The following is a 25,248-nucleotide window of genomic DNA, read 5'->3' on the forward strand; positions in this document are numbered from 1 at the left end:
ATGGCTCGTATGTCCAGTAGATGATGAATAGCTGATTCCATAAGATTACATTTAACCGGATCTCTGGAAACAGGGCATGACATGAAGAAAGTCTGGGGGAGTGGATTGAAACTCCAGCGCAAGACCAAATCTGATCGTGTCTCTGACCCAGGAATCAGACGTTGAGGAGTCCCATTGGTCCGTGAATAATTTAAGGCGTCCGCCAATGGGAGCTGGGTCCGCCGGAAAGACCTATTTCCTGTTCCTCGAAAGGATCTCTTGGATTGGCCACCTATTCTGTTCCTATCTCCGAAGTCAGACCTCTCTGGCTGCTGCCCTGGTCTGAAAGATTGGGGGTCTCTGGTATCTGGGTGAGAAGAATCCCCGATAAAAGGGCCGAAAGGATCCCCTCCGAAAGGACTGAGGGTTTCTAGAATCTGACTTCCGAAAAAGGGAAGGTAGAATTTTCTTTTTGTTTCGGGTTTCGATTAGCAGCGGGTCGAGGACAGGGCCAAAGAGTCTGTCTCCCATAATAGGAGATGAAGCCAGCTTGCATTTGTGCTTAATGTCCGCTTGCCAATTTTTAAACCATAGTTAGTGTCACGCTGTGACATGTGAGGTAATGGCCCTGGCTGAAAATTTGACCGCATAAGTTGCGTCAGCTGAGAATTCAGCGGCTGCTATAAGTTTTGCAATATCTTGGTGCGCTCTAATGTTGGAATTAGGGACATGCTCCCGTAAGAGACGGAGCCACCTGAGAGAAGCACAGGTAAAGAAGGAAGCGGCCGTGGCTGCTCTGATGGCCCACGTATCAGACTGATGGGCCCTGCGTAGGGCAAGCTTGGCCCGTTTTTCCTCTGGCTTTAATGCCTCCAGCACTTCACTGGGAATGGAGGACAAGGACGCTAATCCCACTATAGGTTCGTTTACCTCAGGAGTATTCAACAATTTTGAGAAATCAGGAGCCAAATTAAAATATTTCCTGTCATATCCCGTGGAGGCAGAGTGCACCGCTGCAGACACCCACTGTTTCTGTACCAGGTCTGAAAACATGTGAGGAACTGGAATCACATCTGCCTCGACTACCGGTTGGTTGAAAATTAGATCTTCTGGTCCCACTTCTGAAGGAGTTGGGAGTGGTAGAAGGGGCCAATTTGTTCAGGTGTGCAATGTTTTTTGCCTTAAACAAAAGTGATCTGAATAGTTGTGGGCGGAATAAGCCTGAAAATACCGGTTGATCAGGAATAAGGCCCTCATCCTCAGATATCCCACTTTCTAGGGGGTCTGCTTCTGACAGGGCCGGGTCACTGTCATGTATTGATCCTGACCCAATCTGTTCCATTTGATCAATGTGATCCACTTCTTCTGCCTCCTCCTCCTCCTGCGGCCCCTGGAGGGGCATGTCCCCCTGAAACTGTACCTGGGTATAGTGTTGCTCCGATCTAGTCAATGACCTTAGAGATTGAGAATCATAGTCAGTGGTTACCGGGTGTTCCCTGGTCAGAACTGTGTGTTGAAGACCTGCTGCAATTCCCTGGCGGATTGCCAGCTCCATCCACGCCTTCATTCTCTCTGGAACTTCCTCTGGAAGAATGTTGTCCTGTCGAAGACCGGCAGCCGTCGGAGTGAATGTAGCTTCAGGAGCCCTTCACGTGGTCTGTGTTCCAGGTAACTGGTCCTGTTGACTCTGGGAAACCAAGCTGTGTCTCGATGAGAGGGAGAGATCTAGGGGAGGAGGAGGATGGGAAGAGGCAGACGGTACTGGACTGGGGGGCAGAAGGGCCTGTAAGGCCCTGTGTGCCTCCCTTGCACACCTATCTATTTGCTTTTCTAATGCTTTATGGCACCTGTTGGCATCCTTTTCTGAAGTTTTAGAATGACCTTTTGTCTGCTTGGATTTGTGCTGAGTTTTAGCTTTGACCCTTGATGTTGAGGGTTGAGAGCTACTACCGCCTGCCATTTTGAATTGAAAGAGATGCAGTATGCTCATTAGTCAAAGCGATACTGTTGAGGCGGTTGGCACGACCAGGGGCCTGATCCAAGAAGGGACCGGTTGCCTGGATAATATCTTATCCCCTTGTTTTTTGTTTTTTTCAATTAGGATATATGTATATATGAGTCGTATCACAGTAATAATATCTTTCCTTATTAAGATATTAATACTAAATATTTTATTATTGTTTTTTTTGTTGTTGTTATTATTATTATTATTATTATTATTATTGGAGTGAATGAAAGTCACCAATATAGATAGATAGATAGAGATATATAGAGATAGAGAGATATATAGAGATATATAGATATAGATATAGATATAGATACAAATATATGTTTTCTGAGGTTTTTGCGGGTATTTGTATGTGGATCTTTGGTTATTCGGGTTTTCTCCCGCGTAAAATTGGAAGTATCTAGGCAACGTTTCAATGAAGTCTCATTTATCATCTTCAGGCTTGTGTCTTCGACTCTGTGCACAGAGCCGAAGACACAAGCCTGAAGATGATGAATGAGACTTCATCAAAACGTTGCCTAGATACTTCCAATTTTATGCGAAAACCCGAATAACCAAAGATCCATATAAATATATATATCTAAATTAATAGAGAAACAGCTTAATAAAGTGAATATCCAAACAGCCAAATTAAGAACGCCTGAAAGGCCAAGATAATAAAGAGAGGCCTTCAAAATTAAGGTGCACAGGTGGACACGGGCCTGGATGTTCGCTGTTGTGCCACTGGGTAAGGCTGTGAGGTTTTGCCAACAATAATAAAACGGATGGCCTCGAATCTAACAAGAAAACAAGGTATAATAATTCCTTAGATTATCAGAAGGAAAAACCTCTGATTGGGAATGAAAATTACCTCATGCAGCTCGAGTTACAAATAGCGTGGCCACGGTTTTTTCTTTTTTTTAAAGTAAAGGCAAAAACAATGGCCGTTATTTGTGGCGTGCGCACGCTTCCCAGCAACGAACTCCCGCCGCATGGGGAAATGCCTCTGACAGCTTCTCCTTGTGGCTAAAAGGAATGGCAGGGGAAGGGGTGGAAAGAATTCTTACTGCTTTTCACACCAAGACGGCGTTCTGAGGGGAAAACTCAAACGATACGACTCGGATGAGAGCGAAAACGCCTGCGCCGCTATTGCCGATATAGAGAAAGGCAATGAGGAATCATAATGGCAGTGGGTAGAACAAGCAGATGGGGTGGTCGGAGCAATGCCGAAGCCTCCCACCACTTCAGGTGCGAAACAGCGCTTCCCGAAAATGCAAATGATCTCCAATGAGATCCAATAACCAGATGGAGAGAGCTAAGTCGGGAGATCGTAAAGTGATTTGGAGACTAAAAGCGTGAACAAAACAAACTGGACTTTATCCAAACCTGCTGAGTAATACTCCTGTTTTGGCCAAGGAAGAACAAAAAGTACTGCCTATCCGCAACGAGGCTGAGCCAAAACTGGGGAACGCTGGGGAGGAGTCCGGTGGAGGAGGATTGCTCCACAAATTAAGCCCAGCCGAGACATGCAGAGACTGAAGCACCTCCCCACTACTGGATGCTCTTAACAATGGTGGCAAGAAAGGTCGTAGAGTGAGGTAAAATTCAATGGTCGTAGAGTGAGGTAAAATTCAAATGTTTTGTTTAGCAGCGGAAACATTGGGCTCGGTTGTGGTCGCACAGATAACTGTCCTACCAAAAGCAGATTCTCGGAAGCAAACACAAGACAACAATGCTATAGAGGAAAAAGAACACTTTGCACAAACACAGGGGTGGCACTTTTCCCTCACAAATATACCAAGAGGACCATCACGGCCCCCAACAAATACATCCACAAAACAAATATATATTCTGTAAAGTCTTCCTTAAATTAGATATATGCCATCATCTGCCAGCAATGCCCCTTCGGATTCTATCATCATCCTCTTTTAATGACTCCCTAATCTCTTGCGGGGTGGAGTTGGGGCAACTGAATGGAGTGTTTACTGGCCGGATGCCCTTCCTGTTGCCAATATGGAGGGTTTTTTTCCCAGCAGATATATTCTCCCCTTTGGATTCTATACTCAAAATAATTAGACAGGCACAATTTTGACATTGTTACTCACTCAAGGACAAAGTAGAGAAAGTCCTCGACTTACGAGGACACCTGAGCCCAAAATTTCTGTTAAGTGAGAGGCTTGAGTCTCTTCCACATAAGGCCTCAAATTATAGAACGTCCTTGTTCATTGACTGCCTTCTTTAGCGACAATTGACAGGGATGAAAAAAAAAGTGAACAACCAATTGTCACGTTTGTAAGACTATCAAGCAAAGGAAAGCTGAAGAAAAATGACTCTCACAGTTGTGATTCACTTTGCTAATGCTTTGAGTTGCCTGTTCCAATGGCGGTCACTAAATGTGGACTATTTACAATTGTTTCGGTACAATAGCACCGTTATCTCAGCCCAACCCACCTCACAGGATGGTGGTTGTGGGGAAAGTAGGAGGAAGAAACTATGTTGCATACGTTCACCAGCTCAAGTTATTCTTAAAAATAATAAAGGTGGGATGTAAGTAAATAAAAAAATGAATTAACAAACATCAAAAGGTTTCAGCTAATCTTAGGTCTCAATAAACATAATTAACATTATATATATATATATACACACATACACAAACTGATAAGGCACTTTCACTCTGTCTCACATCTAGTTTATACATCCAATTTCTTTTGCCCTTCCTCCATGCCAATTTGTATCTTGCAAACTGGTATTTACAATTTATATATAATTTATATAATATATATGCCGATATTTACTCCACTATCCGATGAGGTAAGATACAGCTCACAAAATTTCCTGCTTTTTAGTAATATCTGTTGGTCAGAAAGGGTGCTGTGAGAGTCCCATTTCCGCCCCCCAGGAAACATTAGAATCCTACTTATCAAACCAGCCAATGCAAGTCTTGGCGCTAAGGCCTCTCTCAACAAGCCAACATTTCTTCCAAATCATGGTTTTGTTAACCAGGAAGCAATTTTGCAATATATTCACTTACCTGAAATTCTGGAGAAGTTTCACAACCTTTTCTTTTTTTCTTTTTTGTTGAATAAACAAACACCTGTGACCCAATATTTATTTATTTATATTTCGTATCGCTAAACCACCTTTCTACCCTTGAAGAAGGGCTAACGTGGCCATAGGTAAGCAAAACAAAGATTCATGAAGCACCAAACCAGCATCTCTGGGCCAGTCTTTTAATTACTGTCAGGTGTTCCACTCAGCTGCAATCCATGGACCTAACAGGTTAACTCTTTAAAGCAGGGAGTCTCCAAATTTGGCATTGTTTTTAAAAAAGACTTTTGGACTTCAACTCACAGAGGGGCCCCAGGATGATGCACCCCCCCACACAAAAAAAAAACCCTGAATACAGGCTTATTGCCAAGTGCCCAAATTCTGCACACACAATGGTGGGGATGCTGTGATGTTCGTATGTGTGCAGAACAGCCATAAGTCACTTTTTCAGTGACATTCTAACTCTGAATAGTCGCTAAACCAATTATTGTAAGTCCCGGATGACCTGTATTTAAGGAAGTAGAGAAATCTTTGGATAACTTTGCCTTCTGGAAGTCTCTTCTGGAAGCCTCTTCTGGAAAACTCTTATTTTGTATCCTTCAAATCTTTAAAAAGGGAAAGGGGTTAAAGCTGTGATGGCGAACCTAGAGTGGCACACAGAGACGCTTCTGCCGGCACGCGAGAGGTTGCCTGGAAAAGCCCCACTGCACATGCCTATGGCTCCCCCGCCAGCCAGCTGATTGTCCGGTATCTGCCACGCATTCGTAAGGGGAGATGCGTGTGTGGGAGATGCGCACATGCACAGAGGCATGCGGTGTGCAGGGGGGGTTGTGTGCACATGTGCACGTGGAGTCACGGGCGCATGCGCAGGGGGAGTTGTGCATACATTGCATCCTGGGTGCAGGCGCGGGCGCTCATGCGTGCGCCCTTTTGGCACACTACGTAGAAAAGGTTACCCATCACTGGGTTCGTGTTTTTGGCCCTATTCCTTCTACCGATGTCACTTTTCCCTCTTTTTCTTTTCTCCTGATGGCCTGTCGCAATTGGCATGCTGGCAGTTGTGTTCCTAACTCCGCAAAAGTGGCCCAACGCTGTGTAGCAGTGAAACTACAATTCACACAGCATACAAATCAGTGATGGCGAACTTTTTTGTTGTGGTGTGCCGAAAGCGCATGTGCCAGCACCTACAATGCAATGCACCCTGCCGCCCTGCGCATGCATGTGCAAAAAACCCTTTTACCTGCACTGCGCATGCCCATTTGAAGCATTTTTCAGCCTCCTGGACTTCCAGTATTTCCGGATGGCCTGTTTTTCGGTCTCCAAAGGCTGCAGAGGTTTCCCTAGAGCCCCCGGGAGGGTGAAAAAAAGGCCTCAAACAGGTTGAAAATCAGCTGGGAGGTGCGCATGTGCAGTGCACATGGGGCTCACACGCTCACGCAAATGGCACTGTGTGCCACCTATCCGCCATCACGGATATAAATCATGGGTATCCAACCTTGGTAACTTGAAGACTTGTGGATTTCCAATTCCCAGAATTGACTGGGGAATTCTTGGGAGTTGAAGTCCACAAGTCTTCAAGCAGCCACTGTCAAACACTCCTGATTTTACATGCTATCGGCAGAACATGTTTGGGATTATTTACAACATAATACTTCTGATTAATAATGCTTAGGAACACCGGCTCTCTTCTCTTGGAATTGCTACAGCATTCTGCATCATTTCTGCTGTTAAAAAAGTAACATAAAATCTGAATATTCCCAAAAAGGAAAGTAGAATAAAGAGAATACACAGCAAGTACCGGTAATATACTGTATGGACCATTACATACAACAACAAAAACCCACAACGTTTAACTTGGAAAAGGGAATGTCTATGAACCGGACAAGTCATTGCACAATAGGATTTTTCAATTTATTATCTTTGCCACAGTACAAATATTCACAAATCAGTCGTTCTTTCACTGTCAAAGTTTGTAAACAAGTGCCCACATTTCTTCCTAACCCAGGTTTAAGTTTGTGAATACCTTAGAAAGCCCATCATGGTTAAAAGGACTGATATTTTCCCGCTTGGGTATGAAATCAGAAGCCGCTCCTCTTGACACATATTTCTACCCAGACAGCCTGTGCAAGGCCATAAAATCATAGGCTCTGGATTAGCATGATCTTTTTACAACAGGACCCAATCCGTTAGGTTAATAAATGCATTTAAAATGAGGTTCCAGTCCCAGAAGTTAAACGGTTAGAAATGTTAAGCTTCTACATGGAAACAAACCTAAACAAAACAAAAAAACCCAACAGTGAACCAACCCAATCTCTTTCTTTATTTTTACAAGTTTTAAAACTGTTTCACTTGCAAAGATACTTTCCAGTCAGGAGAACAGTAGTGCAATTTAAGTAGTTGTACTTCATTCAAAAAGTTATGTTATGTCCAGTACACAATACCATAGCTTCTATGGAAAGATTAAGAAGATGCTCAGGTAAACAAGAAGAAAAAAAATGGCAAGCCCATGTAGGCTTACAGGTCCATTTAAAGCTTGTGTTAAAGTGTTGCTGATTTTTTTTTTAATTTTAAAAAACATTTTATATATAAACTAAAAAAAAAAAAGCAAGAAATAAATAGACAAATGACCGTAGTAAACTGTCTTGAAATTGGAAAAATTTCTCATTGACAGCTGATGCAAGTGGACTTTAAAACAGAAAAGAGAGTTTGACCTAAAGAAGAGATTTTTTTCTCGCTGTGGCCTAGGAAAGTCTGACAACTACATACTTAATTTAAATAATAACAATAATAATGACCGCCAAGTCAAAGAATGCCATGTGGTTGAAAAGTTGTGTGTGTGTGTGTGTGTGTGTGTGTCCTCCGAGCAGCCTTACTTGGATTTCTTCTTGAAAAGGCTCTTGATTTTGGATGGTTTTTTGTTTCGCTCTCCGTTATGACAAAGGTCTTGTGAAATGCTACTGATCCGGGAGACGGGAGAAGGTTCGTGCCGGGCTCGGCTTTCGCTGCTGGTGGAGGAACATGAGGTGTGCCGAGGCTTGGGGACAGGAACGCCGCTGCTGGAAAGCTGGTTCATGCTGCAGGACTTCTCCAGGATGCCGTTGTACACTTTGCTGGCGGGACTGAAGATCATACTCTTCGTTTCTGTCAGTCCCGCACAGTCCGGGGAACCCCGGGAGATATCGGCGGTGAGGGAGGAAGAGTCTCCGGTGGAGGATTGTTCTAAGGACACATCCTCCTGGGATGTCTTTTGAGGGGAGAGGGGTTGATATATTTCAAGGCTTGAAGGGGGAGACTGCTTCCTTCCAACGGAAGAGTTGAAGGAGTCGCTCTCGGAAACGGTATCCTGAACTTCCCTGCAACGCAGAGGAGATCAAGGGATCGAGTTAATCTGTACAGTAGGCACTCAAGACCATTCGATGGGGAACATAATAAGGTTTATACCCTGTTTCCCTGAAAATGACTTACCCTGAAAGTAAGTCCTAGCTTGATTTTTACATATAAGCCCTACTCCTAAAATAAGCCCTAATTAAGATCCCGCCCACTCCAGAGTAGATGGGTAAAAATTAAGCTAGGGTGGAAATGGGAGGGGTGGAGCTGCCCTACTACTTACCTTAGGACAGTTATAGCCAGGCCTCACACACCCCGACACCCATTTCTTCTGCAGCCAGCAAGGCTGGCAAGGCTTTCCTGAAGGCCTCTGTAGCTGATAACAAAGCTCCGGATCGATCCAGAGCTCTGTTATTGGCTGCAGAGGCCTTCAGGAAAGCCTTGACGGCTGCAGAAGAAGAAGTTCCTAAAGGCTTCACACAGTGAAAAGGAGGCTGGGGCCGCCGCCGCAAATGAGGTTAGTCAGTGGATGACCTACCTCGAAAATAAGACCTGGTGCCTTTTTTGATGGCAAAAAACCCTACAAGACAGGGTTTTATTTTCAGGGAAACCCAGTAAAAAGGCAGTCCTTGACTTAAAACAGTGACTGTTCAAAAATACAATGACAGTTTTTCACACTTATGACCACTGCAGCAACCCCATGGTCACGTGATCAATGCGCTTGGTAACTGACTCATATTTATGAGGGCCTAGTGTCTCAGAGTCATGTAACCTTCTGATAACCAAAGTCAATGGGGAAACCAGATTTACTTAACAACCATGTTACTAACTTAACAACGGCAGTGGTTCACTTAACAACTATGACAAAGTCGTAGAACGGAGCAAAATTCACTTAACAACAAAATTTACTTAGCAACATAAATGTTGGGTTTAATTTTGGTCGTAAGTCAAAGACTATCTGTATCTGTCAAGGCTCCACAGAATCGAAGAGTAAATAATTAGTAATTCTAATGTACATGGATATTCTCAATCATCCAGGCCATGGTTGTCCCAAAAGTGCTTTTCAAAAGGCAAATGGACTTTTGTTTGTTTTTTTCTCCTTTAAAATGTTTCGTTCCTCATCCAAGAAGTTTCTTCAAAATTTCTTGGATGAGAAGCGAAACTTTTTTCAAGAGGGGAGAGGGAGGAAATACAAGAATGTCCAGTTGCCTTTTGAAAAGCATCTTTGGGATATTCTAATGTATTTGCAGCAAAAGACAAAGCAAAATGAAATGAAATGAAATAAAAATCCCTCCCCTGACTTGCTATCTTCATATGTTCCCTTCGTGCTCTTCTTTCTTAGCAAGCATCCTTAAATTGAGATATAATTATGTCTTCTGGTTTACGTAAGAAGTAATGTTTCTATTATTTGGCTTCTGAAGATACCTGCGTACATCACAAAAGAACAAGTACTCATGTCTGCAATGTTTAATTAAGTTAAATGTTACACAGGAATTGCACCTCAGTTGTGAATAATAAATAATTTGATTCAATGCTAATTAGTGTGTGTGTGTGTGTGTGTATCTATCTATCTATCTATCTATCTATCTATCTATCTATCTACACACACATTTATGTAATCCTGTTAATTAAGAATAAATGTTTAGAAGTAAGAACTGTTTCTCTAATCCAACACTACTCCAAAACTATATTCACAAAGCTCCAAAATTATACCCATTTCTGTATAAAGAAGTCAGAAAAAAAAAATCTGTTGACAGTTTTAGTCAAGTTTGCAACCCCAAACATATCAACTTAGAGAATGCTGTCCTTTTGTACACTTTGCAACCGACTCATAAATGTCATATAAAATGTGTATAATTTAAAAGCATAGATTATGCTCATTATGGAAGGAAATAATACGTGCAAAAATCTTCCATCCCTTTGCCGTATCTTGTTTTAAGGCTTCCAACCAGAAGGAAGGTAACATGCAGGGAGGAGTGACAGATTTCAACAAAATCCATCAGCCCCAGCTGAGAGCATTCAATTATAGCAGTGGTATTTCTCACGATATGGGAGGTCAACTTTTGCCTACTGAAAATATTAAGAGGGAAACTCAAAAGTCTTGAATTATGCAGAAGCTCCACTGCATTTGTTTCACAGCCAGTGATGGTTTCACTTCCATCGCAACAGCCTAAACATGGCAATTCTTTTGTGATATGTGGTAGAGAAACCAGCAAGCATATCTCTAAGAGAGCCTCAGGGGTGCAGTGGTTAGAGTGCAGTACTGCAGGCCACTTCTGCTGACTGCCATCTGTGTGCAATTTGGCAGATCGAATCTCACCAGGCTCAAGGTTGACTCAGCCTTCCATCTTTCCAAGGTGGGGTAGATGAGGACCTGAATTGTTGGGGGCCTTATGCTGACTCTATAAACTGCTTAGAGAGGGCTGTAGAGCACTATAAAGCGGTATATAAGTGTTATTGCTATTGCTAAAAGTCCGGCTATTTGTGGTCCTTGGTTTGATATGAAAAGCCCTATAAATAATTAGAGCTATATTTCGAAGGCTCCGCTAGGTGGCAGTGTTAGCCAGTCATGTCTAATCTAGAAAGCTAAGCAGATTAGTATCTGAATGGAAGTCTATGTTGGAATCCCAGGAACCAGACTAGGAAAAAAAAATTTAAAAAAAATTCCAAAGAAGGCAATAATGAGTTATTTCTCTATTATTCCAAGAAAGTTTCATGGATGCGCCCACATTAACTCAAGGGGATTCCAACTCTACGGAGAGTCTCTTCAAAATGAGAGAGGCAGCAAATAAATAGATAGATGATAGAGATAGATAGATAGATAGATAGATAGATAGATAGATAGATAGATAGATAGATAGATAGATAGATAGATAGATGATAGATAAGATAGATAAAACCAATAATAATAGGATACACTATACTATTGAAGCACTACCTAAGGGCTGCCTAGATACATGGAAATTTCGAATTTATTAGGCCTGAATATTCTGACTTCCAAAAAAAAAAAAACCCTGCCTTACTCAGAACTGCCTATTTACTCAGACGCTGCCTTAAAACAGTTTTTAGGTTAGGACTTGAAGATTTTACCACTCATAGACTGAAGATTGACCATAATAATATCAAAACAACCTCCCTTCCTAATCGAAGGGAGGAGTCTCCAAACGTGGCAACTTTAAGACCTGCGGAATTCTGGGAGTTGAAGTCCACAAGTCTTAAAGCTGCTGTATTTGGAGACCCCTGATCTAAGGTGACCCCAATTTCTCTGCTGGTCAGTCTTTCAGTTCTTAGATAAATGGATGGATGGATGGATGGACGGATGGACAGACAGACAGACAGATAGAGAATAACATTTAACACAACACAATACTCAAGCAAAATGATTCGGTTGAGATTGGCACATGTGGGACTGATTGGCGTAGCTTGTAGGGTGACACCAAAGTATAATTGTATTTTAGTAATAATTTATGTCTGGAACTCTGCACTTTGATATGGCCCATACATACATACATGTGTGTGTGTATCTGTCTGTCTGTCTGTCTATCTAATTTCTTTTTAGTGCTAATGTTCAAAGTGGAGAATGCCCATAATTCATCCTCCCTCATGGTCTGTCCAGGAATGTGCCCAGGTTCGTACCATTGCTTGTCAGCGGTGAAGTAAATCGCTTCCTCCTCTTCTTCGGTACGATAAGCAGCAGGGCAACTGGACACGGAAAGGAGGTCGGGGTCTGCAGAGGGCAAAGTTGCCTGCGTGTGCGCAGCGTTGGGTGTTTGCGCTGTGTGTTGCAACTGAGGCGATGACGGCACCACATTTCGCCTGGAGCGATACATGCTGCTACTCCGTGCTAAGGTGCTGGTTTTCACAGCAGACCCTGAGAACAACAGAAAAAAAACCCGATTCAGAAGCCCCATTCCTCAGTCCAGCATCCCCACCAAAATATTACTCTGCTCCACGAAGGCAGAAAAAACCCTCTGGACAATCCTTTCTTTATAAAACGGGGTGTTGCTGTTTTTCTTCCTAATCTTCTTTTAACGACCCCATAATCCCTTGCGGGGTGGAGTCTGGGCAACTGAAGGGAGCTAGCAGAGGGTTTACTGGCCGGATGCCCTTCCTGTCACTAATGCGGAGTTTTGTTCAACAGATATATTCTCATTGTGCCCAGAGAAATATCTGCCCCTACCTAGCATTGAACTCATAACCTCCTGATTGTGAGGCGAGAGCTCTGCTTCTAGGCCACCACACCGCTCCTTTTTTCCCCCCATAAGTCCACCTTCCCCACCTCCTTGAAGACACAAAAACACTGAAAAATCCTTTCTTTATAAAATGGGATGTTGTTGTTTTCCTTCCTAATGCTCTTCTTTAAAATACGACAGCCGAGGAGACAGACAAGGCGAGGGTGAAACTGAGCTCTGCTCGATGGCATTTCACAGTAGCTTTGGTTACCGCCTAGTAAGAGGCGGCCACCTGACTCAAACATTTAACAGAAACCAACACGGTTCCCTTTCCATTGAAGCCCAAGAAAAGTCTCGGGTTTTCTGTTGACGCTAAGAATATTCTGCATTTATTCTGGATTTATTTTATCAATGGTTGGAAGACAGAACAAGCTAAAATTGAGTAGATGAATATATCAAGAAATAAGTCAAGAAGGCTGTAAAGATAATAGATATAAGAAACAATGATTAATAAAGAAAATGTGATTACTGTCAACTCATAAAACATTCCCATGCCCATTTTAATAGTTGCCATTAAAAACAAGACGAGGGAGGAGGAAATCTGGAAGAACAGTTGAAAGCAAAAGTACATTCCAACTCTTTATCTTTAAAAGACTGTAACTAAAATACCAGAGTTTTTGCCCGCAAATATATTTAACTGGAGAACGGGAAGGATGACACCCAGCCTGTGAACGTGCTCAATTGCAGAATCTGATTTATGAATCACACCGGGGGTGGGTGGGGGAGAACAGGGTCATAGGTGACTGTAAATTACATGTGCCAGAGTTGGCTTCGTACAGGGCAATACCAGTATGTCTCCTCTAATGAATCCTTTCAAGTTTTTTGATGTTTGGCTCGAGAATCATGATTTAATTCGGGCAATTGCTGGAATCCTGACAATTACTATTATACTGTTAAGAAAATATATTAATTACAATTGTTAGCACAAGGCATATGTACCCAGTCGACACCCTGTATGAATGAAGGATGGAATTACTGTAAATATTTTTTAAAAATAAAAATATTGAAGAAGAGAAAAAGAATTTTCTGCACTGAGGTGTGAATCTTTGTGTGGGGTGGAAATGGAACTTTAATGGTCTCTGTGTGTGTGTGTGTGTTGAGAGTAGCTAGACTACTCTACACACAGAAATAGAACTTTAATGTTATAAATATATGAATGTATGTATGTATGTATATTTTATTGTTTGTTTGTTTGTATGTATGTATATGTTGAGAGTAGCTAGACTACACACAGAAATAGTAGGTCACCTCGATCCCCACAAATGGACAAGTGGCTGAAAAAATCGATGGAGTTAGCAGAGATGGCCAAACTGACTCTTGATCAAAGATTAAACCCTCTGTGTAGACTTATACTTCGGTTGGATTTTTTAAATTCATTTGGCCCTTTAGGTTGTTGGCAGCAATTCAAAGGAGAGAAAGGTGGGTGCTTATCTCGAGGGACTGTTTGGGACTCATTATAGGCTGGGAATGAACATAATTCCCAGCACTGAAATAAAAAGAGAGTTGTTTGGACTAAGCATGTGCTTAATTACAGTCTCGGGAAGCCTTGGTCAGAATCTAACTCCACAGACATTTAGCGAGCCACAATAACGTGTGCCTCCCCGTCATCCAAGGTCATCAGAGATATCCCACACCACATACCATGAAACTGGGAAACGATGGGAGGGGTATCTTCATCGAGGTCATCGACTCCGCCCGCAATTGGGTAGGGTGGGATGGACACTCGCGGCATGACCACCCAACTGTGGTCAGAGTAGAGGGAGGAGGTGAGGCTTGGCAGCCCTGAGTTATAGGCTATTTGGAAGCCACAAATCTTCTCAATCTGCTGCCATCGGTAGAGTCGTTCTCTCAAGCAGGTAGTTAATTCAGAAAGTGCTTTCCTAGGAAGAGGTCAAGAGATTAAAACAGACCATGTTAGGTTGCCCTCGACGTACAACAGCTGGTTTAGTGATCGTTTGGAGCAGTGGTGCGTTTCAACAATGTTTACCACCGGTTCGGTGGCTGTGGCTTGGTGGGCATACTTTTATGTGCACGCACACATTTGGCGCATGAGAGCGTGCCAAATGCGCACTTTGCACAGAGGCTTTCTGACTCCCCTCCTGCAATCCTGCACTCTTTCAGATGCTGCAAGCAGCTGCCGTGCGGCAATCAAAGAAGCTACACTTCAAAAGCAGGGAATACAGGTTAGGATGGGAGCCCAGACAGGCGGGTGGGCCCAACAGCAGAGTGTCAGAGAGAATCGGTTCGGTCTCCGCTGCTCATCAGCGCTACCGGCTCGGCCGAACTGGTAGAATACCACCACTGGTTTGGAGTTACAATGCCGGTGAGAAAAAAAATGGCTGACGCTTTTTTCACGTTTTTCCCACTTATGGCCGCTGCAACATCCCCTCGTGGTCTCGTGATTTGCATTTGTAAGTTGGACAACTGGTTCGCGTTTAATGACCTTTGCTGGGTCCCCGGGCTCACACGATCTGCTTTTGCGACGCTCTGACAAGCACCGTCCATGGGGAAGGCCGGATTCACTTCACAAAACCTGTTACTGATTTAAAAAACCCCAGCGACTCCCTTAACCAACGGCGGTAAGAAAAATCGTAAAATAGGGCAAAACTCACTGAACTGATTTCTCACTTAGCAAGTGAGAGGGCTCAATTGAGGTCGTAAGTCAAGGACTTCCTGTATTTAAATACCAGTCAGCCACAAGAACAACCCTATGTAAAATTACCCACAGGTAACTGAGAAACGACAATGTAGGCCCAGTGCAGGACAGAACACAGCTGACAGAAATGCTGAACCTGGCCAAAGGTTTTCCCGACTACAGCATCTACCTGCTGCCCCAGCAGGTGCTGTGGGTCCACAAGGACACCTGGGCTGAGCATTACTTCATTTAAGAGACATGTTGTTCCATACATACAGGAGCAATATTGAAGGCTAATTCTGCTGACTGCCTGACTGCCAGCTGTTCGGCAGTTCTATTCTGATCGGCTCAAGGTTGACTCAGCCTTCCATCCTTCCAAAGTTGCTAAAATGAGGATCCAAATTGTTGCAGAGATGCTGACTCTGTGAACCGCTTAGAGAGTAAAGCACTGTGAAGCGGTATATAAATCTAAGTGTTATTGCTAATCCAATCGTGCTCCTTCCCTCCTCATCTTTTTAATTAGGGTGATATATGTTTTTTTATATAGTGTTGTATTCATATTATTAGATTTTATATAAGGGATCCTTAAAATGGGTGTTGTGGTCTGCAGGCAAAGCTGGCAGAAGACTAAGACAGTGAGGAAGTTGGGGAGGAACAGGGGCCAGTCCTGGAGTCTGGGAAAGGCTCTGAAGAGGGCTCTGCATCGGAGGCAGAGATGGAGCCAGGGCTGTCCGACAGTTATCAGCTGCCTTCAGAGTCAGAGATCAATAGGGCAGAAGAACAGCTGGAGCCTGTTTCCAGTGTGCACATGCGCAGAGCTGCCAGGAGAAGGGAACAGCTAGGGAACAAGGGTCGATTCGGGAGTAAAGGCTCAGGTGGACAGTGAATGGCCCCTCCCATAGGGAATAAAGAGGGGGAAAAGGGGAGTGATGTTTGCAGGAGACAATTAGTTCAATTCATTAGGGTGAAGATCTGTTCCTAATGTCTTACCAAGTAACTGCTGCTATAGTGTGGCGTTTGGAAGATATCAGCCTGGCAACTCTCCAAGCCTGATAAAGGTCTGTAGTTGTGAAATCTCATGAAAGACTGTTTGCCGGGACTTTGTTGGAGAGGAATTCACTTTAAACAAAATAAAAGGGGTTTTATCAGGACGAGAAGTCGGCTTCGTGCTGTTGGGGAAGCCTAGGTCAGAACAATGTGTGCGACGCACTTACGAAACAAGAAACAAAACAAAAAAAAAACAATTTTCCGTAACCAGCAGAAAGGGCATCACGCCCACTCAATGTCTTACTTTGCTTCCAGAATCTTGTGGTCCACTTCATCAAGTGAAGAGCTGTGTGCAACGTGTAATGTTCCAAATACAGTATTTCTCTTCTTTTTAATCTTTTCTGCCTGAAATGAAACATCACAGGGATTTGAAGGGGAAGAGAGACGAATTTCCTTTCTTGTGGTCGGTAGCTGAAGAGACATTCTGTCTTAGTGGCATCTTCTAAACAAAATAGATGTTGTTCTCCCTTTGGACACTTGGGTAGACTATGGGATGCTGCTTCTGAGCCCATGGTCAATGAGATCTGCAGGTGGTCTTCAGTGACCAGTAACAGAAACATGTAGCAGTCAAGGCTGAAACCTTATTTCAGAGGTCTCCAAACTTGGCAACTTTAAGACTTGTGGACTTCAGCTCCCAGAATTTCTCAGCCAGCTTTGCTGTTGAAGTCCAACAAGTCTTAAAGTTGCCAAGGTTGGAGACTCCTGATTTAAAGCATAGGCAAAAATAATATTTTTTTTAAAAAAAAAATCAAGTCATGAATATCTGGTCTGGCTGCGTCCAGGAGAAAGGCTGAGAGAATCCCAGGAAAAGCTATGGAGGGTGCAACTCTTCAAAACAGAGGTTACAGGCCTGAGGGTGGGGGGTGGGGGTGGGGGAGAAAGACAGGGGAATGTGGCACTCTTGAATTCAATGGGTTACCCCCTTTTTCACACCATTTGAAATGGATTTCAAGATCCAGGAGCAGAAAGTTCCATCCTTCCTCTGGGTGATTTGATACCATGCCATTATTATGCTTGCAACATCTCAGCAGGTTCCAGAAGCAAATCCTGGAGCATCTGCACCAAGACAAATTCCTTGTGTGTCCAATCACACTTGGCCAATAAAGAATTCAATTCAATTCAATTCAATTCAATTCAATTCAATTCAATTCAATTCAATTCAATTCAATTCCATTCCATTCCATTCCATTTCCATTTCCTGTTCTATTCTATTTCCTATTCTATTCTAATTCTATTCTATTTCCATTTCCTATTCTATTCTATTTCCTATTCTATTCTAATTCTATTTCCATTTCCTGTTCTATTCTATTTCCTGTTCTATTTCCTGTTCTATTTCTATTTCTATTTCTATTTCTATTTCTATTTCTATTTCTATTTCTATTTCTATTTCTATTCCAATTCCAATTCCAATTCCAATTCCAATTCCAATTCCATTTCCATTTCCATTTCCATTTCTATTCTATTCTATTCTCCTAAGGCCGGCAGATTGAGGTGTCCCAATCGTGGCCTTTTAAGAGGGCAAATGGAACATTGAGGACCTCTCAAGAAAGTTGCACCGCCGAACCAGCTTGTGATGATAACCCTACATTCCTGAGATGTTGATCAACAGCCACCGAGCTCACAACCTTCCATTTTGACCCAAATAATTTTCAAGTGTGCACCTTTACCTCATCCTTGGCGATGGCTAGCTGCATTTCTGCATTTTGCCTCTTAATGTTGTAGTACTGGACTTCCACTTCGTGCGTGAGCTGCAGCCACTTCTGCAGCGCATCGGGAACAGACCAATTGCTTCGCAGTTCGAACTCCTTCTCTGCCTTTTTTAAGGCCATACGGACCTAAAGTGGGGGATGAAAAGGCGATAGATTTGAAAAAAGACGCTGGCCCATTAACCATTTTGCCCAAGACAACGTCTGACAGAACCAGTTGAACATTTTGTCTAGTCTAGTGAAAAGAAGGAGACGTGATAGCAGTCTTCCAATATCTCAGGGCTGCCCCAAAGAAGAGGGAGTCAAGCTATTCTCCAAAGCCCCTGAAGGAAGGACAAGAAGCAACGGGTGGAAACTAACCAAGCAGAGAAGCAACCTAGAACTAAGGAGAAATTTCCTGACAGTTAGAACAATTAATCACGTGTGAATGCTCCAACATTGGAAGTTTTTAAAAAGATGTTGGATAACTATTTGTCTGGAGTGGTGTAAGGTTCCCTGCCTAGGCAGGGGGTTGGACTAGAAGACCTCCAAGGTCCCTTCCAACTCTGTTATTCTATTCTATTTATAAGTAAGGCTAGGATAAGGGGGTAATGAATTGATCAATTAATTGATACATCTGAAAGAAAAGCCTTCAGTTAGCCAAATAGAAGATGAATCTACATCTTGTTCTAGTTTGTTGCATAGGTCAGGGGTCCCCAACCACCGGGCTCCGGACCGGTACCGGTCCGTGGATTATTTTGTACCGGGCCGCAAAGAATGAAAGTAGGGCCTACTTTGCTTAGGCACCGCCATCTTGTTTTGACGGCGCTTGAGAAAGTGCTTCCGGGTGAACTTGTCAGTTGTCGGTTGGAAAGCGGCATTTGGGTGCTGAAGGAATCCTCGCGCCTTAGTTTCGTCGAGGGGGGGGGGGCGGCTTCGAACAAAGAGCTGTCCCGATGGCGGTAGAGTCTCGCGTTACTCAGGAGGAGATTAAGAAAGAGCCCGAAAAGCCCATCAACCGCGAGAAGGTACAAAAGAGGAGTTGAAGGTGGCAGAGAAAAGCGGGGGACGGCTGGCTGGCCGGTCACTCGGCTCGCCTTGCCTTGGTCGTGTGTGCTGATGCCGGTACTGGTCCGTGGATCGGTCTGTGGATTGTACCAGTCCGTGGTACAAAAACGGTTGGGGACCACTGGCATAGGTAGCCTGTAAACATTCTGTTTTCTACTCCCATGGATAAAGTTATCCTGTTTTTACCCACATAGTTCCGCTTTCTGAAATGCATTTCTGTGACTGACCTCAATTTGCCTCACCGATTTACAGTTGCATTTATTTCTGACTTTATTGTTTATTTTTCTAGAATATAATGATGGAGACCCTTTCATTTGAAGATCAGATCCAATTCCAGATTGGACACTTCTATTCTGCCCTTCAAAAGCCACAGTAGAGCAGGCCTTTATCCAAAAAATGTACAGTGATAATTGATGTCCCAAAGGTGCTTTTTTTTCCCCAAGAGGCAAGTGGACTTTCTGGTTTTTCTTTGAGGATGTTTTGTTTCTCATCGAAGAAGCTTCTTCAACTCGGACTGGATGGTGGAGGATGGAAGGATTTATACTCCTTGCAGACAGCTGGTCATTTGCATTCTTCGAGAGTCGTTGAGACCACATGCGGGTTTGTCCACACCCATTTGCACTACTCAGGTGACTTTGAGGACACAAACAAACCCCAAGTGGCCTCAACGACTCTCCAAAAGAATGCAAATGACCAGCTGTCTGCATGGAGTATAAATCCTTCCATTCCTCACCATCCAGTCAGAGCTGAAGAAGCTTCTTGGAGGAGAAGCGAAACGTCTTCAGAGAAAAAAACCAGAAAATCCAGTTGCCTCCTGAAAAAGCACCTTTGGGACAACCATGACCTGGATGACTGAAAGTCTCCATAGACAGAGATAATTGCTGTTAGATGCAGAGTTCAAAGTTTTTTACAAGAATTTTTGCAAGCACCATGGAACCCAGATGGAAACTGAAACTTAGACTGTAACTTGAAAAATACCTGCACCAGCTCCTCTTCTGCGTATTTTAGTCTGCTGAGTTCACACTCGGCTCCTTCTCTCAACTCTTTGAGCCGGCAGGCTTCTCGTTTGGCATCGCTGATTTCATCCATCATCTTGCGTTCTAAGTTCTGCTTCTCTACGGCAACGGTTCGATTCTCTTCCTGTGCTTTTTCAAGCCTTTGAAGGTAAACATTTTTAGCAAAAAAATAACCACATTTATCTCGTTCGGTTCAATTCACTTGGGCAAACACATTAACATGACTCTAAGCTTCGCATAAAAGTGGAGGAAGAACAGTGAATGATTGCCGATCTGTTGACAAATCGGTCGGGTTTTATTCTGAAATTATGCTAAATCAGATCAGGAGCATTTTGGCTTAATCAAACATGTCAATTATTCCTCTTAACACAAGCTTAACTTACGTTAACAAACTGAACTAAGCTTAACATAGAGAGAATGTAAAAAGCAAAGGGGTAGCTGGAAGCCAATGTTTTCTCAGCTTTGGGGCCTGTCATATTTTGTAATAACAATTTGGGTAAAGTTTTTGAACACCTTAATGGAGTCTATAATCCCAGCGTTCTCAAATACCTTTCTTGCAATTCACAAAGAGATAGTTCGGCGGTCTGGAGACTTTCCAGGTCTTTCATCATTTTGGTAACGTGCTCTTTTGAAGTCTTGTTCTGCGTATAGGCAAACCAGCAACCGCCGATACCAATCATGATGGAGATTGTGAGTACAAAATCTTTCATCCAATTGTGGGGTGGGCCTAGAAAAGATAGTTAAGTGAGTTTGGAAAAAAATGCATTTCGGCATTTTTCGGATAAAGAAAACAGACACACACTGCTATTTCTTCTCGGACGTAGACTTGAGAAAGATTTTGAAAATTCTCTTTTACTAGAAAGTACATGTTAGTCAGACACGTCTAGTGGTAGAGTTTGCAAATTTGGCTTGTTTCCACTTTACTAATTAACCACAGTAAAATAAATAACCAAAGTTTAGACTTTGATCACAGGCTAAGTTAATTCATCTAAATGTGTGATGCCCCTGTTAGAATCTGATTCTGAGAGAGGAAGAATAGCCAACAGGGAGTGGGAGTGTGGCTCCTAAGGTTGTGGAGGAAACTGGAGAAGGGCACAGGCTGGCTGGGCATTCAGAGAAAGACCCAGGCCCATCGCCTCTTCATCCTAGGGCACGCAGGGAGGAGCGGATAAGAGAGCAACATGAATAGGGTGGTCTATGGGGGAGGAAAGGGTCCTGATCCCCTTCATGGGCTGCAGCTGTGAGGACTGTTTAAAAGGACAAACTGCGCATAGGCCAGTGCTGGAAACAAAGTGTGAAATAATTCTAGTCTTTCAGTTCTTATCTGAGTTCTAGCGTCCTTCCCAGTGTGTGTATTTTGATATCTGTGGACATCTTCAAGTCCTTACCCTGCTTGTCTCATTAATTGCTTCAGTGTGTTTTGTGTTGTTGTTTTTCTATTTATAATTTATATGTATTTTGAGTTTGAATGGAATTTCTTCCTTTTCGCAACTGTTTGTGGGGGAGTTTTTTCTCCAGTGAGTGATAATTGGACCTTTGAAGCCAAGTTGAAGGAATTAAAGGGACTTCACCTGTTTCTGTGACTTTGTTGCTTTTGTATCCCACCCGGGGTCATCACAAAAGGAGAAACAAAAACGCACCAACCTCATTGTGGTTGGCGGAGCATAGGAGAAAGAATTAAGGAAACCCCAAATTACTTAACATTACATTTACATTTAAACCAGCCATTCTAAAAAGCATTCCTCTTGAAAATTATTTCCCATACAGGTTCACTACAGTAAAAGCAAGGCAGGTGGGCTTCAGACTGACTTCTAAAGTGTATCGCTGAAGGAACTGTATCTGTTTCCAGGACTGTAATATAACTGGTTATGGAAATACAGAAAAGGGATGCAGCTACTTTAATGAACTGCCACCCAATTGCAGCATTCATTTCTCTTCTGCATTCTGATGCAGTATTTTGGATTCAAGTCGAAAGGACCGAACAGCCCCAATATGAATTACATCTTTTTTAAAAAAAAAAAAAATTCAACTTATGACCACAGTTGGGCCCAAAATTTATGTTGCTAAGTGGAGTTTTACAAACTTTCTTGCCACAGTTGTTAAAAGTGAATCAATGCAGTTGTTTTAAGTCGTTAAGTATGAAATACGGTCATAAGTCACTTTTTTTCAGTGACGTAACTTTGAACGGTCAATAAATCAGCTATTGTAACCGGAGGATTACCGGTACTCAAAAGCTGGCAGCACGAGGCCAACCTTCCACTAATCATCATTTAGCTTGATGAGCTCGGAGTCAACTGTTGCTTTGAAAACTACCTTACTTGAATTTATGTCCTCTTTCACAGGATCTAACCTAGTCCAATTTTATTTATTTATTTTACTTAAAAAAAAAATGTTTCCAAAGAACTAAGTGCATCAACCAGCTTGAGGGTTGCATTCTGTAAGCTGGGATCTGCCCCCACCCTTCTGAAATGAAAGAATCCCATAATAATCTCACAGGGTGCTATTTGACTTGCTTAAAGAACAAGATATCCAGTTGGGCAGGTGTGAGTCTAAAATAGCCTCGCAAAACAAATCTGAAATAAATAAATAAAACACAGAGAAATAGTTTACCAGCCTAAGATATATATCCAAGTCCATTTCAATCATTTGTGACTCGACAAAATGAAAAGAAATAAAATGTAAAGCATCCCCTCAGCCCTGGGAAGCAATTAATAACCGCCCCGGAGGATTTCTCAAGTGCCTGACCTAAATTATATTTGAATAGCAGAGTCTTAGGTTGCTATATGCGAATGCAACAGGCTTTCCAACCTGAGGCAAAGGCGAGAAGGAGAACACCACAAAAACTAAAGTGGCTTTACAGATTTTCAACGTTTTAATTTTCCTAACATACAGGTAAAACTCAAAAAATTAGAATATCGTGCAAAAGTTCGTTTATTTCAGTAATGCAACTTAAAAGGTGATCCTAATATATGAGATAGACTCATTACATGCAAAGCAAGATAGTTCAAGCCACGATGTGTCATAATTGAGATGATTATGGCTTACAGCTCATGAAAACCCCAAATCCACAATCTCAGAAAATTAGAATATTACTAATATTAGAATATATCAATAAAACAAGGATTGTACATAGAACAATATTGGACCTCTGAAAAGTATAAGCATGCATATGTACTCAGTACTTGGTTTGGGGCCCTTTTGCAGCAATTTCTGCCTCAATGAGGTGTGGCGTGGAAACTATCAGCTTGTGGCATTGCTGAGGTGTTATGGAAGACCAGGATGCTTCAATAGCGGCCTTCAGCTCTTCTGCATTGTTCGGTCTCATGTCCCTCATCTTTCTGTTGGCAATGCCCCATAGATTCTCTATGGGGTTCAGGTCAGGCGAGTTTGCTGGCACAGTAATCCCACAGTCATTGAACCAGGTTTGGGTGCTTTTGGCAGTGTGGGCAGGTGCCAAGTCCTGCTGGAAAATGAAGTCAGCATCCCCATAAAGCTCGTCTGTGGAAGGAAGCATGAAGTGCTCCAAAATCTCCTGGTAGACGGCTGCGTTGACCCTGGACTTAATGAAGCACAGTGGACCAACACCAGCAGATGACATGGCTCCCTAAATCAACACAGACTGTGGAAACTTCACACTGGACTTCAAGCATCTTGCAGTGTGTGCCTCTCCATTCTTCCTCCAGACTCTGGGTCCTTGGTTTCCAAATGAGATGCAAAAGTTGCTCTCATCAGGACTTTGGACCACTGAGCAACAGACCAGTTCTGTTTTTCTTTAGCCCAGATAAGATGCTTCTGACGTTTGTTGTTCAGGAGTGGCTTGACAAGAGGAATACGACATTTGAAGCCCATGTCCAGGATCCGTCTGTGTGTGGTGGCTCTTGACGCACTGACTCCAGCCTCAGTCCACTCCTTGTGAAAGTCCCCAACACTTTTGAATGGCCTTTTCCTGACAATCCTCTTCAGGCTGCGGTCATCCCTGCTGCTTGTGCACCTTTTTCTTCCACACTTTTCCCTTCCACATAACTTTTTATTAATGTACTTTGATACAGCACTTTGGGAACATCCAATTTCTTTTGCAATTACCTTTTGAGGCTTTCCCTCCTTATGGAGGGTGTCAATGATGGTTTTCTGCACAACTGTCAGGTCAGCAGTCTTTCCCATGATTGTGCTTCCTACTGAACCTGACTGAGAGACCATTTAAAGGCTCAGGAACCCTTTGCAGGTGTTATGGCTTAATTAGCTGATTAGAGTGGGGCACTTTGAGCCTAGAATATTGAACCTTTTCACAATATTCTGATTTTCTGAGATTGTGGATTTGGGGTTTTCATGAGCTGTAAGCCATGATCATCTCAATTATGACACATCATCGCTTGAACTATCTTGCTTTGCATCTAATGAGTCTATCTCATATATTAGGTTCACCTTTTAAGTTGCATTACTGAAATAAATGAACTTTTGCACAATATTCTAATTTTTCGAGTTTCATGTGTGTGTAACTGGATCTGGATTGTTCTCCTATGAATGGGCTTTATACAGCATGTGTACAGGAAGGAAGCCCGCAGGCCGGAAGTTGTATTGCTACAACAACTAGTATTTTCTATTCTGATTCAAGAGAATAGTTGGGCACTTGATGTAAATGTTCACATCTTCCCTTCTGCTTTTTATTTTGTTCTCCTCACCGACACAAATACACACAATGGATGGACATTCATTCACAAAGACACTAAGTAATAGCATTCTTGTAAATACCACTAGGTTATACCCTGAAGCCTAGAAGTGGGAGAAATATTAAAAAGCATAATTCTGCTAGTTCGTTACAAATAACGCATGCTTTTATGGAAGGTAGTGAAGATGTACTAACGTGTAAGGGGTCCAAATAACACCACATCCAAGGCCTTCAGCTGAAGTTTCTGTCTGTGGCTCCGATCAATAATTTTCAACTGAGACATCATAAATGCAGGCTCATTAACTGCTATCCTGTGCACAATAAAATGGAGGTTTTAAGAACGCTGTCCTGAAGAGAACTGTTAAGGGCGTAACTAAAATGCACACTGTGTCATGTTCAAAAATCTATAATCAGAGGCGCTGTTTTTTTCTATTGATCATATTTTTCCATGTATGAGACACTAACTTTTTCTTTAAAATATTTACTTAAAAATGGAGGGGCAACTTACACACGGGGGCAAGAGGAGAAGGTGTGGCCTATCCCCATCCTCCCACGACA

General features: G+C 42.7%; 1 protein-coding gene across 3 annotated transcripts in view; it reads right to left on the reverse strand.

Annotated features, from left to right (window-relative positions):
• Positions 1 to 6,903: 6,903 nt before the first annotated feature.
• The window catches only part of STIM2 (stromal interaction molecule 2), a 90,316-nt gene continuing 71,971 nt past the window's right edge, over positions 6,904 to 25,248 (reverse strand). For all 3 annotated transcript variants that reach the window (XM_026699870.2, XM_087936586.1, XM_087936587.1), the window contains 8 exons: positions 24,886 to 25,001; positions 20,574 to 20,751; positions 19,987 to 20,164; positions 17,923 to 18,090; positions 16,500 to 16,600; positions 14,215 to 14,453; positions 11,978 to 12,212; positions 6,904 to 8,367 (listed from right to left, as the gene is read on the reverse strand). In XM_026699870.2, coding sequence (XP_026555655.1) covers positions 7,884 to 8,367; positions 11,978 to 12,212; positions 14,215 to 14,453; positions 16,500 to 16,600; positions 17,923 to 18,090; positions 19,987 to 20,164; positions 20,574 to 20,751; positions 24,886 to 25,001 — 1,699 coding nt within the window. In that variant the 3' untranslated portion in view covers positions 6,904 to 7,883. The remainder of the gene's footprint in view (positions 8,368 to 11,977; positions 12,213 to 14,214; positions 14,454 to 16,499; positions 16,601 to 17,922; positions 18,091 to 19,986; positions 20,165 to 20,573; positions 20,752 to 24,885; positions 25,002 to 25,248) is intronic.

The sequence above is a fragment of the Pseudonaja textilis genome, chromosome 6, assembly GCF_049901715.1.
Source record: "Pseudonaja textilis isolate UNSWEBS1 chromosome 6, rPseTex1.2, whole genome shotgun sequence".
Taxonomy (NCBI): domain Eukaryota; kingdom Metazoa; phylum Chordata; class Lepidosauria; order Squamata; family Elapidae; genus Pseudonaja; species Pseudonaja textilis.